Source organism: Centruroides vittatus, unplaced genomic scaffold (genome assembly GCF_030686945.1).
Source record: "Centruroides vittatus isolate TY-2023 unplaced genomic scaffold, ASM3068694v2 contig_358, whole genome shotgun sequence".
Lineage (NCBI taxonomy): Eukaryota > Metazoa > Arthropoda > Arachnida > Scorpiones > Buthidae > Centruroides > Centruroides vittatus.
In genome coordinates, this window is record NW_027122181.1 from 1 (window position 1) to 15,913 (window position 15,913).

General features: G+C 33.5%; 1 protein-coding gene and 1 non-coding gene across 2 annotated transcripts; both read left to right on the forward strand.

The window, feature by feature from the left end:
* Nucleotides 1-2,375: 2,375 nt before the first annotated feature.
* LOC136974883 (cytochrome P450 4V2-like) lies at nucleotides 2,376-15,735 on the forward strand. Its single transcript, XM_067269856.1, has 11 exons — nucleotides 2,376-2,562; nucleotides 2,626-2,738; nucleotides 2,810-2,895; nucleotides 6,624-6,811; nucleotides 6,935-7,004; nucleotides 7,537-7,663; nucleotides 7,738-7,923; nucleotides 8,567-8,740; nucleotides 13,821-13,887; nucleotides 13,959-14,138; nucleotides 15,520-15,735. Exons 1-11 carry the CDS (start codon nucleotides 2,376-2,378, stop codon nucleotides 15,675-15,677), a joined length of 1,536 nt encoding a protein of 511 aa, XP_067125957.1. The 3' UTR covers nucleotides 15,678-15,735.
* Nucleotides 13,434-13,506, forward strand: TRNAR-CCU (transfer RNA arginine (anticodon CCU)). Its single transcript has one exon. It is a non-coding gene; the product is annotated as a tRNA-Arg (tRNA).
* Nucleotides 15,736-15,913: the final 178 nt, after the last annotated feature.

Below are 15,913 nucleotides of genomic sequence, written 5' to 3' on the forward strand. Positions count from 1 at the left end.
TCATCAGGGTTTTATATATGTTTCTAATTCCCTAATCGCTTAATTATTTAACTACTACTTAAGTAAAAATAAGTTGAAACCGGTTACTTTGTATCTGAATATCTGTAGTCTTGGGAAAACAGTGGAAAGACAAATTTTTATGACAACGGATATATAAATCGTAAATTTAAGGAAAATAAATTCTAGAGCTTTTTTCTGTACCATTGTACGTCTCATTCATTAAATTTGGTTGTAAATGATGCTGCCAAAGTAACAGTTAATTTTTAACACTGTACTAGAATTGTACACGTTTTTTCTGCATCCCCTTACAGATGGGACATACTAAATCGTAATATCGCCGGTTTAACATTGAAATCCGTAAATAATATAAGATGGGAGAGCAGAATAAACGCAGCATGAATATATCAAATATTTTAATGGATTTTTTTTAAAAACTCCTGTCAACTACACAGAACTATCATAAAAACATGCCAGTAAACTCCTATCGGTTGGGTTAAGTTATAAATCTAGTCCAAGGGTGAGCAACCTTTTTTATAACATGGGCCAGAATAAATTTTACGTTTTTCCCGCAAGCCGTAGTAGTCAATTGACGTTCTTGTGACTTGTACTTTTTTTAGTCTGCAAATATGAAATAAATAAATAAAAAGTTAATTACTACATTTATTTCTCTTATCGTTTTCGAAAATTATAAAGAATAGGAAAATTCCAATTTAATAATCTATTAAAGATTTCGCGGGCCGGATAGAAACTTTTCGCGAGCCGTAGCTGGCCCGCGGGCTGGGGGTTGCCCGCCGTTGATCTAGTCTGCTCGTGATTCACATAATCGGGCGAGGGTGGCTGAATATCTAGCAGGCGGCTAACAGCCCACAACCGCTCTGGGATATAAAATGCTTTATGCCTGTGTTGCTTCTACCAGCTAAACCGGGTGAGGTTGGTGCACTGTAAACCGCATGTGCTAATGCCTATATAATCTGGCTGATTAGAAACTGACCCGGTTTCGACATTCCTCCCGCCACTGAGTTATTCGAATATACGATAGCAATCTTATCGTTTTTTTTCACATGTAGTATAGAAATTTGTAAAAGATACATAATGCAGTTATAATAAAATATTAATTTTAATTAATTCAAAGTACGTTAAAGTATGAAAATTTATATTTTCATACTTTAAGGAACTTGGAAGGTCATTGGAAGGTGGAAGCGGCGCTTCCATCGCTTCCAATGACGGCACGTCACTGCTTAACACTATTTTTTTTTAATCTTTTCTGTTTTATATTTTTTTATATTTTTCATTTACTGCTTTTTGCTTTTTTCCTTCACTTCCACCAGCACTTTCACTGGATAGAGGTCGCTTGGTAAAATATCTATCCAAAGAGGTTTGGATTTGCCTACTTTTTAAAATGTTTCTGAAATGACTTAGGCAAATGTCATTAAACTGAGCAGCAATGCGGCCAGTGTGAACCTTTTCGGGATGTTTCTTTTCAATAAAATCGGTCACAGTCACAATCAGAAAGAACACGTGATCATGACGGTGGCGCTGCGAACTAATGTAACGTCGTATGGTGAGCTTTTGTTCGTACCGTGGAGCAAAAATATGTTCGAATTTCATGTCGTATACTGAAAATTTCGTAAGCTGAAGCGTTCGTATGTAGAGGTATTACTGTATTTAGTTCTGTTTTATATTTGTTGTGTGCATTATTTCTTGTGGGAGAGGGAGGTGGCCCGGTAGGAAGAAATGTCTTAGGCCCCAAAGTGCGTTAATCCGGCCCAGCCTACAATAAACATATGTTTAGTCGAAAATTCTTCCAAATACAGTTATAAAATAGAAATATACACTTATATCGAGCGGATAATCGCACTTAAATATACACTTAAATGTAAGACGGAACGTCTCACATTTAAAGTCATTCTGTGCATCGCCTTCGATTGTTTTGTTCTTAAACCGCCTCTTTCATACCTGACAAGTGCAGGGATGGCTTCTTTCTTTCCGACTCCGCCTGAATTCTATCGCGATACGACAAAGTCGCGCGATTTTCTATTTATTTTTGTTATTTTTAAGAATGTTTTGGAGACAAATCTGAGATCAATAATTATTTAATCGATGGACTGGACTTAGATAAATTATAAGGAGTTGACTCATACATAAACCATGTGACTGACGTATGATATCGACTGAGAGGAGTCGAAAGTCTCTTAAATAATCTAATATTTTTTAAACTAAGATATCTATACATTTACTTATTGGTTATTTTATTTGATATTTCTTAAGGGATGTTATATTACGCTAATTCTTTCATTAGACTAATATAAGTTTATTCGCCATTGATATGTTTTTAAAATCGTAAAATTTTAAGGCATTAATTTAGAACTCTTATAATGTTTAGTGAGTTATTAATTGTGGCATTTTTCTCGATATTTTTCGGATTTTATTTTTGGATAAAACACAGCAGAAAAGAAAGCGAAATCCCTATTTGTTCGTCACTTCCATTCATCTATACTTTAATTAAGATAAGATTAACCAAAAGTAAAGAGCAGAGAGAAAAAGAATATCATCCTGGAGTATGTGAGTATTTTATAAAATAATTTTTACGTTTATAAAAATTTATATAAATAAATATTTAAATAGGGCTTAACAATACTGTTAATTATTGGTGCAATATCTACAAAGATGAAAAAGTATATCAAATTCGATGGAACTTCTTCAAACTTGTTATAATTCATTGTCCAAAATTTGCTGAAGTAAGAGTGTTAATAACCAAAAAAGTGCTTAATTAATAATTTTATATTTATGTGCATCATAAAATATTTAGGTAGTTTTAAACGACAGTGATCTTATCGATAAGAATTGGCCCTATACCTTTCTGCAAGGATGGTTAGGAACTGGATTGCTGACAAGGTAAGTGTAATATAAGCTGGTTATGTACGGTACACGATATTCAGCAGATGGTGTTAAAAATATAATACTTTTTCGATAGAAAAAAAATTTTTTTTAAATTCTTTAAAATTGAAGCTAGAGAATCCAAATAGTTTTCCCATTTATAGTCTTGAAAAATCATTTAAAATCCCTTATTTATAAATAACGTATATGAAAATTTAATGAGCTATATACAGTAGACCCCCTATAACACGGGAGATACGTTCCGTGTTATATGAATCCGTGTTGTACGAGTCACTTAAATACATGAGCCAATCACAGCCTGGCACTTGTGCCGTTAGGGGCTATGGCTGTTTGAAAGGTTTTCTTCCATAAAATTAATCGATTCTAGACTAATTTGACTCAACATTTCCAAATCACGTATAATTTTCTTGGCTATAATCCATATAAACTATGCTACAAACAAAAAATTGTAGGATTACTTACCGAGTGTGCGCCATTCGACGACGACATTGCTTAAGCTTGTTTTCGTCGCGGAGCGGCTCATCGAATGGTGGGCGCATGTTTCCTGATTGGGGAATTTTTCGCAGAAAAATAACTTAACTTTGGAGACATCGTTAATAAAAATATAATTTTTACGGCCGTTAAATAATAAATGTTTTTTAGTAGGTCCAGTGCTCGTTTAAACTGAAGGGTTTGTACAATATCCGCTATTGGTCCAGATTCGACCAATCCTGTTGCGACACGAGTCGGCAATGACGTTTTACCGTGTTGTACGAGTCTCTTTTAGCGTATTATTCGAACCCGATCGCAATTTTTTAGCCGTGTTATACGAATCCGTGTTACATGAACTCGTGTTATAGGGGAGGTCTACCGTATATACTTTTTTAAAATTTCGTAAAAAAATAAAAATTATATTTAAATTTAAAAAATTTGATTTGTTATTGATAAAAATATATAGAAAATGGAATACGATATATATTTGAGGCGAAGGGTTAGCGAAGCTTCTAAAAAGCTTAAAGAATTATGTTCGTTCTCAAAATCTGTTCGATCGATTTTTATTAAACTTTGCCATTTTCCATTAATTGAGACGAAGAATTCAGAAATGTATTGTAGGTCCATTTAAATGTAAAAAATTTAGCAACGAATTAACTTTCCTGGCAATATTTTGGTGGCATCTGTTACGATATTTTATTAAAAATCTACATTTTTAATTACTATAAAATGGCAAAAAGCTTTACTTTGAGTGTAGGGATGAGTTTTAATAAATAAAAAAAAAATTGTAAATGCTAATAACCAGTAAAATCGTCATTAAGTCTGATCCTACTCGAGACACGACACACGACTCCCCTTTTCTTCCCATCCTATGAACTTTTAATTACCAAAATTTAATAGCATCAACCCCCCTAATAAAAAGCCAACCTGCAGAATTTTGGAAATTTTCGAAAGGACAGGAGTTATAACGCTTCACAGATGGCGAAGAAAATCGTTCTCCCCCCCATACACATTAACATCCATACAAACAGAAAAAAAACCCGAATATTTTTTCATTTCTAATGTTTGAAGGTTCCCTGAGTCCAAAAATGCAAAAATCTTTGGAGAGGGTTGATTTTTGACCAATTATCATACTTTTCCTCTGTTATCTATAACAGAACCAGAAAAGGGTTGTATTCCTATGGCTCTGTTATAGATAACAGAGCCATAGGAATCCATGACTTCTTTTTCGATGTACAAAAGTATTACAGTGACAATATCCGTGCCCTCTAATGCGACTGAGCGCACCTAACGGAATTTAGGCCAAGAGGTCAAAAATAAAAACAGCATTGCGTGGCCTAACGGAAAATAGGCACGAAAAATGGACAAAACACAAGAACAAAGCAATTGCCATCGATTGCTTTGTTCTTAGATCGTCTCTCCGTACTTGGCCAGTGCAAGGATCGTGTCTCCTGTGGCCTGCAGGTACCAAAAAGGGGCAAGGGCAACGTTCGCCAGTCCGCGTCCGTCAAGTACAAGAATCGCTTCTTCTGTACCTTACAGGTGCAGGGATCGCTTCTTTACTTTCGGCCCCGCTTCAATTCTATCGCGATGCGACAAAGTCGCGCGATTTCCTAGTTTTTATAATATAGTAGAGTTGTTTTTATATTGTTTTGTCTCTTTCCATCTTATGGATTAAGAAGATCTTTTTCATATCAATCATGGTTAGACCAGGCTCACAATGGGAACTACCGGGTATAGGGATGGGCTGCCGGATTCGATCTAAGGTCCCCCGGAGCAATAAGGCTGACGCCTTAACCGTTTCGATCACCAAGAGTAGAATCGAAATACTTGTAAGGATTGAGAACTTTTAAGATTTGAATAAGTTTCTGAGAATTGAATTCCTGAGAACAAGCAACGAATATAATTTTTTAAAACAGCGGGTCATGTGATTAGAGTTAAATGTAGGCGTTTAATTGAAGATTACAGATTTTTTGATTGTAAGCTAGTTTTTACTTATAGCTTACTAGTAGTAAAAGGTTGAACCGTTTACTTGCTTCCCAAATGAATGCTTAAGTTGTGTGATAAAACACTAGCAATTTTCATTTTTCTAGTAAATGCTTGAAATTTTCCAATTTGCTATTATAGCAATTCGATTCACAAAATAGTAATATAGAGGAAAATAAACAGAGAAGAATAGAAATGTTATTGTATTGAATGGATGACTTTTGGAGATAGCGCTCCAACCATATTAAGTGGTATTTGTGCCTGAGAAATAGCACTGAATAAGGATGGAGCGCTATCACCAAAAAATTAAGATGATATTTTTGCAATATCTAGCAACTGTGCTGTTGATGAAAATTTGGATAATTGATCATATCACAGTTTGCAAAACTATAAGGTAAGTAATAATGTACAGTACTTAGTATACAACTTACATATATACTCTTATAGTGTAGTAACCAACAAGTTAATTAAATAAACAGATACCACTTCTGACTAGGCATAATTTAACTTGAGATATTTAGTTTTAAGTTTTATCTAACTTAAAACATAGTTTTCAAAAACACGTAACTTATTTTCCTTAAAAATTTGCTTACCGATCGACATTTATTTTTTGTATATGACATATAATCTATTACCATTTTGACCAGAATCTATGAAACAGCTCGTCATCACATTATATAATATTATCTTTTCGGATATGATATAAATAAGTTCAATAGACAGCGATTCCAACACTCCCGGTACAGAAGCCGGGAGTGTTGGAATCGCTGTCCTTTGAACTTATTTATATTAATATATCATCTGATGTTATCAAAATATGATAACATCAGATGATATATGAATAACATTTTTATTATGATCGCTCTTACATAACAATATTACAATACAATATACTTATACAAATACGTAGTACATAATTTTAATAGGAGAATGAAAGAATTGTTCGGATTTTTTCCTGGATAATCTATGGAAAACGATTATCCATAGAAAAAGCATTACTCTATATTTGAAACTCCATCCGCAGGATATCGTATTCATAAAAGAGGTTGCATTCAACCTGATTGTATTAATTTGTCCATAAATTCTTCTCTTATTCTAAATAATTTAATTTATAAAGTATTAATAAATTTAAATATATATATATATATTTTTATTTTATATATATATATTATATTATTATTTATAATATATATTATATAATATATAATATATTATATATATTATATTCTTATATATATATATATATATATAATTATTTCGGTAATTAGTTCAGGGACAAAATGGAGAAATCGAAGAAAATTGTTAACGCCAGCTTTCCATTTCCGAATTTTGAATGATTTTATTTCTGTTTTTAATCGTCATTCGTGTACCTTAGTTAAAAAGTTGGAAACTTCTAACGGCCAAGAGATCAATGTGATATCTTTTGTTTCACTTTGTACCTTAGACATTATTGGAGGTAAGATAGATTTTTTTAATTTGCGGTTCGAATTTATGTACTGTAATTCCACATCGAAGTAAAATTAACAAGAGATTATCAATTAAGTGAAATACCTGTTAAATCTTGTACATTTCAAAATAGATTCAGCAATGGGAGTGCATCTGAAGGCTCAAGAGTTCTCTGATTCCGAATATGTTCAAAAAGTCAAGAAGTAAGTGCAATTTTCTTTGATTAATTCAACTTTTCTTTTGATTAATTAGCTTAAATCGGCTTTAAAATAGAGTAATTTACAATATAATAACACGGAAATATTAAATGGTACAATGCTACACTAGAATCTTTCATAGAAGATTCAGGAATATACAAAAGTATGTTATAACTAACACACAAATTTTTTTAAGTCTAAACTTTTCCTTTGTTTTGGATGTTTATTCGTACCTTTATTAAGCCATCATCCAGTGTATTTCCTAAAATATTTTATTAGTTATATAAATATTTAATTTGGTTTTATCTTGAGGAAACCGTGTTTTATATTTTCTTTCTTTCAGAGACACAATGTAGTGACAGTAGATTTAAAATACTGGGCGAATTTTTCATCCTTTATTCGGTTGGACCAACAGAATAAAGGATGAAAAATTCGCCCAGTGTTTTAAATCTACTGTCACTACATTGTGTCTCTGAAAGAAAAGATTTAATTTGGTGTTTCGAGATATAACAATTATGCTAATTTTGTTTATTTGCAGCATTTCGCAATATATAATGACCCAACTTGTAAATCCTTGGTACTGGTTGAAACCTTTATACTATTTAAGTAAATTAAGAAAGCTGAATGAAAACTGTTTGAAGACACTTCATACATTTTCGAGAAATGTATTCAAGTTTAAATAAAATAATACCGCACCAAAATTTAAATTTAAAAAATACTTTTTAACGTTATTTTTAAGGTAATAAAAGAAAAAAAAGTGGAATTAACAGAACGATTGAAAAATGAATCTGTGGAAGAAGAGGTGATTGGATTTAAGAGTAAAAAGAATAGAGCATTTTTGGATTTGTTACTTTATCATCATTTAGTTAATGGCAATCTCAGCGAAGAAGACGTTCGAGAAGAAGTCGATACTTTTATGTTCGAGGTGAATATCTTATAATATTATCGAATCACATAAATGTTTCAGGTAATTGTCCATAGTGCCGGACAATTAATTAATAAGTATTAATTTACAAGTATCTATTTCATTGCGATTTCTTTCAACTTCAACCTTTTGAGCAAAATGACATCTATCGCCGTGACCATTCTGAATCGAAACTGATCCGAATCTTCACAATTTAACATGGATAATTCAAATAGGGGCATAATTCTCATCCTTTATGCTGATTGATTTAAATGCGAGTCGAACCGTTGATGAGAATATGGCCCAGTATCAATGTGTCGGCAGTGTGCCAATATGCTAATATAATTGATGGGGTAGACGGCGTATACCCACTTCTTTTTTGCAACTACATCACTGTTATTGGTTCCATTTAATAATGTTGCTGGAGCACAAAGAAAAATGTATTGAAATAATTACTCAGCATTAAGATTAATTTACATTATTTTTATTACAAACATGACTTGACTGTTTATGAAATCTTTTAGTTGATTGTTAGCATTATTCTTCATAATGTAAATAACGATCTGAAAGGTGACGGATTAGTAATAATATTGAACATTTTTTATTGTGTTTCCAAATAGATCCAAAATGAAGTAATCAAGTAACAATTGTATTGCTGTTTCAGGGTCACGATACCACGGCTATGGGTATTAGCTGGACATTGTATTTTCTCGGTTTGTACACAGATATACAGAATAAAGTTTATGAAGAAATTTTCGAAATATTTGGTGATGATAAAGAACGGAGCATTACTTCTGAAGATGTGAAACGAATGAAATATCTAGAATGTGTAATAAAGGTAATATATTTAAGTAAGTCGTAAAATATGTGAAACTTAGCATCAGGTTGTAATTTTTAAAAGTTACCAAGTTCTTGAAATCAGAATGATTTTTTATACACTTTAATTTTTGGTCAATCCATGGTCATCCTGAGCTTGATCGCTTTGGTTTGGTTTTATGGCATAAAGCGATCTTTCAAAAGAAGGCTTCTCCTGGGAGATTTTAATGGTCCTTATTAGGTGTTAGACAAGTGAAGGAAACCCAGAAAGTTCCACGAGGCCAGCCATTTGGTGAGGCTTGAACCACGATTAGTATTCAGTGGTTTTATCCACTCAGCCACTGGTGGATGACATTCTCAGCTTGCAACGAACACGATTTTATAAACAATGTTTTGAAGCTTGTTTAGATTAATTTTTTTTTGTATCAGTGGGAAGGGCTTAAGGAGCTTAAGGTGGTCCTGTATCTGACAGAGTTCTGGGGATCTCAGATCGAATCTGGGCAGTTCGAAAAAACCCACAAGTTTTTGATGGTGGTCTGTGCTGGATATGTCGGACCCTTTCGTCACCGCGTGACTATCCTCATTGTGAGCCAGGAAGAACCTTCGATGGGCGTGGAAAATAGGCCCTCTTAGTGTCCCCAGAAGAATATATGAAAAACTATATTTTATATTAATCTTAATTTAATATATTGTAATTTTTACAGAATAAATGAAAATGCCCAAAAATTTTATATATATCTTTTTAGATCAATTAATGAATCATTATACAATGGAGTTTCAATTATTTTAAGAACGGTTAAATTCGGTTTAGTTTGGTTTGATTTATTTGAATGCGACACCGTGGGCGATCTTCCGAGGGAGGATGTTTCCGGGAGGACTTTTATAGTAAACTGGCCCCTATTTAGGTGTTACAAACGAGAAGAAAATCCGGAAAACTTCACATTGGCACGGCACAAATCCACGATCACAACCAGTGTTCAGTGGTTTTATCCATTCGGCCGCTGGTGAACTAAAATCGGCTTGGAACAACTGCATATTTTTTGTAGTTCAATCTCTTTTACTGAAACTATCGAGCTTAACCTTCAATAATCTAGCTCTTACCGAAGCTCGATTACTGAAGCTTAACTGACTTCTAGACTGTACTATACTATATACAGGGCATTCCGTGGAAAAATGGCAATATTTTTACAGCATAATTTAGAGGCCCAGAGGATCCAAAAATGTCATATAAACATAACCCTTCAAACGCATTGTTTCAAGGCTAGAAAGGTTTAAAGATCAGACTAGCTACCCCTTTAAGAGATGCTGCTCTTCGGCACTGGTAATTGCTGTGGAATTGTCGCAATTACTCAACCTACAGAAAGCTTGCATTTCTTGGTACTGTAAAGCTACGGTATTCATAAAATTCCAAGCGAAATTGTGAACTATTGCCGCTGCTGTTTCCTTTGATCGGGACGTCTGCAACTAAAAAAATGTGGTCTTAAACACGCACACGGGAAGGATTTATCGCCGCCGTGTATCTTCGAAAAATGTCGAATTATATAGTACAACTCAGAATTAGTGGGTGTAGTTTTTTACGGTTGGGCAGAAACGAGGGAAAAAATCCGTCCGTCGAGGTGGATTTGAATCACCGACCTATGAATAGCTCTGCTACTACAGCCCACTGCTCTACCAGCTGAGCTATAGACAGAACGAATACGTCCTCTGCAAATTTTCGTGAAGTACATTATTTCCGCCGAACGTTTCTTCCACAATGTTGTTGCATTATTAACTTTCAGAATTTCACAGTTTCATCTGTATGAGTGTAGTTGCAGAACTAATCGGCACATTTCAGCTGGTTTGGATTTGAACGCTGACCAATGTGATTGAAACTCTTGAAGGTTATATCACTACAGATAACACGCCACGTCGTCCAAATCGGAATCAACTTTTCAGAGTTTACGAGATGAAATGCTGTGAGATAATCTCCCGGGTTATCGATAATCATATCCGATCATTCGTCATGCTGGTGCGACCAATATTTTGAATGCAACGGTTGGTGCCAAGCGTTTTGAAGAGTTTGGCAAAAATGCACGAAATGGCCGAGAGGTTGAGGTGATGGATTGCTAATTCATTGGATTATACTTGCGTGGGTTCGAATCTTACCCTCGTCAAGTCCTCGTTCTTTGAATGTATATATATTTTTCGCCTGTGTTTAGCGCGGAGTTGTGCTGTTTCAAGCGCACGCGAAGAAATCGCATTGTGATATTTTTCTTAAGCCTTGTAATTGTCCAATTCTACTTAACCGTGATCAACTTTTGAAACTTTCTGGCAAATATTTTCACATTCCTGAACTACAGGCTTTATTTATTCGAACCGGAAAACGTTTTAACATTTTGGTTTTTAACTTGAAACTTTTGTCGATGCAGGAGCGATCAAGCATTGCTCTAGACCAGTGGTTCTCAAACTTTTTGAAGTCGGTCACATTTAAAATCCTACAAATTATTGTAGGCACACTGTATACAAATTTCTGAGAAATATGTTATAATAATTAAGTTAAATATTAAAGAAAAAAATTATAAAGTTTAAGCGTGATTTTGTGGTAATTAAACAAAATAAATACGACAAAATTAAATTCATTCTAACATAAAAATGATTTTTTATGTTACATTTTTTGAGTTATGCTTTTTAGAATTCGTAAAAAAAGAGGGGTTAAAAAATTAAAAAAAAGACAAAAAGTTATTTTTATATATAGATAGATACATTCGTAGTAAGATTTAGTAAATTCGGCAAGTCCCGGCGCGAACGTGTTAAGTTTTTCCATTCTTGTGTTTATGAGAAACATGAGCCTGATGTGTCCTAACGAGTTCTTCAATGTTTAGGCATATATTTTAAAGGCAAAAACTCATTTCCTCGTCAATACATTGAAGAATTTCTCTTTTTATTCTAAATTGTAGAAGGTAGAAAATCCCAATTCACATAAATAGGATATTGAAAATTGTAGTAAATGCTCAAAGTTTTTTAGATATTGCCACATATTCTTCTTTTGTAGAAATCCAAAAGGTTTCGAGAGACAATTCCTTATGTTTAATCATCATTCCACGATCAGTGGATATAGCTGCTAGTTTTTCTGTCAAGGTTTACTAAAATCACTTGAAGTTTCCATGAATGAGTTTCTAATCCAATCGTATTGTTCAGTGTTAAGTGATTGAAAATAAGAACCCAATTTTTCTTCTGAACTTATTAAATGTTCAACTGTTATTGGAAGTGTTTCATTTATGTTAGTGTTACTTACCAATGGAAACATTTCCAAACTACCATCAACAGCTTTTCTTTTCCAAATCTGTGGTTTTCTCTGAAACGCTTTCATTTTGTCAGTGGATGTGAGAATATTTTCTTGTTTCCCTTGCATGCTAGTATTCAAAATATTGAGCCGCTGAAATATATCTACTAAATACTGTAACCTGACAATCCAAAATCCGCACCGAGGGAAGTTACAAAAATTTAACTGTTTCATCTCTTCAAAAAACGCAAAGTTCTTCTCGTAGCTCATGTACACGGGTATGTACTTTTCCCCTTGACAATCCACCTTAAAATAAGTAGCCCACCTAAATTATGAGCTTTCATATTTTTTGCTTTGAGTTCTGAGACTTGATAAGAAGTGATTTGAGCTTTATCAGAAACAGTCATTATACTTTTAAAAGAATTTGCCGCTTTTGTTTGCTGTTCAGACAATCTCTGGAAAAAACTTACAGATTCATCTTGTAAATTAGAGTGTATAGTTTTAAAATGTTTACTCAATTTACTAGGAAGCAATGATTCATTTGCCATTTTATATCCACATACTAAACATAGCAGTAAAGAATGTTCTTCACTTCCGATCCAAGTGAAACCAAAGCTTAAATAACTTTCATTATGTTTGCGAGAAAGCCGTGATTTTGCTTTCTTACTTGCACTTAACTTTTGCTCGCTTCCAGAATCGGATTCTTCAATATCACGCTTCTTTTTGAGAAATCTGTCAATTTTATTTGGGGGTATTTATCTAAGAATAATATAATGATGTCTAAATTAAAAGACACAATCGTTTCTAAAAATTGTTTAGACAATCACCATTTTATTTCTTGTTCTTAAAATTTGGAAAACTTTAATATCGCAATAATTCGTCACCAGGGGAAGTAGAGTCATCATCTACATTTGACAGCGCTAATTACAAGTGGATCTGAAAGACTCGAAATTCCGGAATGGAGAATGATGGAAATACTAAGACGTCGTAAGGTTGCCACTATTCCAATTTTAGAAATTTTAATTGGACTCTTTTTTGTTTTCTTAAGGAACTATTTTAACTGGACGGCTAAGTAGCCTCAAAAGAAAGGCCTGGTCGTCAACAGTTTGTTCTAGAACAAGAAAGAAAATGGTGATTGTCTAAAGAATTTTTAGAAACGACTGTGTCTTTTAATTTATACAGAAAAATTTTTACCATCCAACGAAAATTTGGAAAAATATAATGATGTGTAAATAATAAATATGGGCCTACTAATGATGTGTTAACAAAAAGAGCGGTGTTTCCGTAATGAAATGGTATAATAAAGTTACTATATTTATTTTTATATCTGAGCTTATATTTCTCTGGAATACCATAGGGTGCACCCGGAAATCTTCTAGGGCGCAGGTTTTGAAAACCACTACTCTAGACAGGCGTCCGATTTTAAGAATACGAAACGCGGTATGTATGTATTGCCCCTGTGGCCTAATGGATAAGGCATCGGTTTCCTAAACCGGAAATTGCGGGTTCGAATCCCGCCAGGGGTACTGTTTTTGCAATCGTCACGAACTTAATTTTTTTTACTCGGCCATTCTCTTCGTGTTTATTCCGAAACTGCAATGCCAACATCTGAGTTATGATAAATTTTCGCACGCGGAAAAGACTTTCGCTTTAAGTCGTGCTAATCGGGCGTGGTTTGGTTGAGATGCGCAAAGCGTTTGGAGTATGTGCAGTCCGTCTCTAAAAATATTGCCATTTTCTCCTATAGCATCCTGTATATGACAGTTTTAGAGGAATGTATTATATTAATAGTGACATTTCTAGAGCATTATGCATTATTTACATTTCTCTTCATTCGTAGGAGAGCATGAGATTGTGCCCTCCGGTTCCTTTCATTGCGCGATACTGCAACAAAGAAATAAATATTGGTGAGTTCGAATACGTAATAAAGTTGTTATTATATTATAATTAAGAAGTTAATCATTATGTTTTCCCTTAGGTGAATATAAAGTTTCAAAGGGGAATACATTTTTAATTTCCATCAACAACATTCATCGAGATCCTAACGTATTTCCTAATCCAGAACTGTTCGATCCTGATAGATTTCTTCTAGAAAATAGTTCGGGAAGAAGTCCTTTCGCTTATGTTCCATTTTCTGCAGGACCCAGAAATTGTATTGGTAACTATCAACTTTTTAAGATAGTTTAACTTTCGAAATCTTAAGCAAATTGAATACTTTCATGAATAAGATAATTCCAATATTTCAGTAGAAGAAGTTATCTAATGGTATGTTTCTTTTTATATTCGTACGACCCTTTATATATATATATAAGGGGTCTTATAAATCTGGAACCATAGGAATTAAGTTAATCTTTATGTAGTTTTTTACAGGTAAAGCATGACACTAAGTAATAAGAAACGAATTTAAGGTTATACTGTAGTAGAGATTCACAGTCAGTGAGAAGTCGCCGAAAGGTTTAAAACATTGCAACCAGACTATTGCGTGTAGTGAGAAGTCTGGACCGTGTTCAGTGACGCATAATTCTGGCTTAATCAAGATGTGCCACGATATTGAACAATGTTCTTAGTAATTCTGACACCGTCCACTGTAAGAATTTTCATTCATTTATTCAGACTACTATTAGTAGACTTGCTGTGCTTAGTGACTTAGTAACGTCACTCTGTATCTCTTCGTTTTTCCTTTGAAGAATATTATGATTACGACTGTAGTGGCTGCTCGTGCTGAATTAATAGCGAGGTTGAGGCCGAAGTTTTAAACTCGAAAACGTGTACGTCGGACGTTCAGCGCCGCTTTGCTGTAAGCCTAAAAGTTTGACAATCGCGTTTGGAAAGTCAGTGGAATCATTCTGGACATTCCAAACGCCATTCCTCGCTAATAACTTCATTTTTAAAATTACATTAAAATTAAAATAGTAACTTTTTATTATTTTTCTTTTTATTTAATTTTAACTTTGTCTGTCAATTTTTCTAGTTATCTGGCAAAGAATAATCGTGCAATAATGCTCAGAACGCTCTTAACTCCGCCCAGTAAACCGCTCAGAATTCTGGATTAAGTCTATTCTGCGTTACTTAACACGGCCCTGGATTTGCTATTAAACTATTCAGCAACTTCACGCTGGTTGCGTGCCCGCCATCAAAATAATTTGAATTCGTTTCCCCTTACTCAGCGTCATGCTTTACCTGTAAAAGTAAAATCATACGGTTCCAGACTTATGGATTATCCTACGTATACAAAAGAAATGCAAGATTTTGTTCTTTTCCTTGTTAAAATCTTGTTTTAATATAATTAACAAATCAATACAACTTTCATTTAAAAAGAATAATCTAATAACTTACAGTGTAGTTTAAAAGTCCTATTTCGGTTTACTGACTTCTAGTCAATAAGTAAAAATTTTGAAATATACAGTAGAAGCGAACTTTTTATATGGAAAAATCTAAATATAAAAATAATTTATGATAATTTTCTGTTATATAATAAGGAGAATTTTTATTGTAAGGATGGTTAATATTATTTCGTATATTCAGTCAATATTTTACAGGTCAGAAGTTTGCCATGATGGAAGAAAAAATAGTTCTTGCCAACGTTATACGAAACTTTAAATTCACCTCGATGCAGCAAAGGAATGAATTACTAATGGATTCTTCTTTAATCCTTCGACCTTTGAATGGAATTAAAATGATTTTCGAAAACAGATGAAAGACCGTCTGTATCAATCAGCGTATAATTCAAATTGTAACAATAACGTCGATTTTAATTTCCATAAAGTTTTGTATACCGTATCAACAAAGAAAATCAGGCTTTCAAAAATATTATATAGAAACCCTAAAAGTTATGTTTTTAAATCGTAATCAGAATAAATGAGCATGATTTGTTATAATGTCTATTCTGCGTTACTTATTGTCTGTTAACTCTTTCCATCCTGTGGGCGCTGA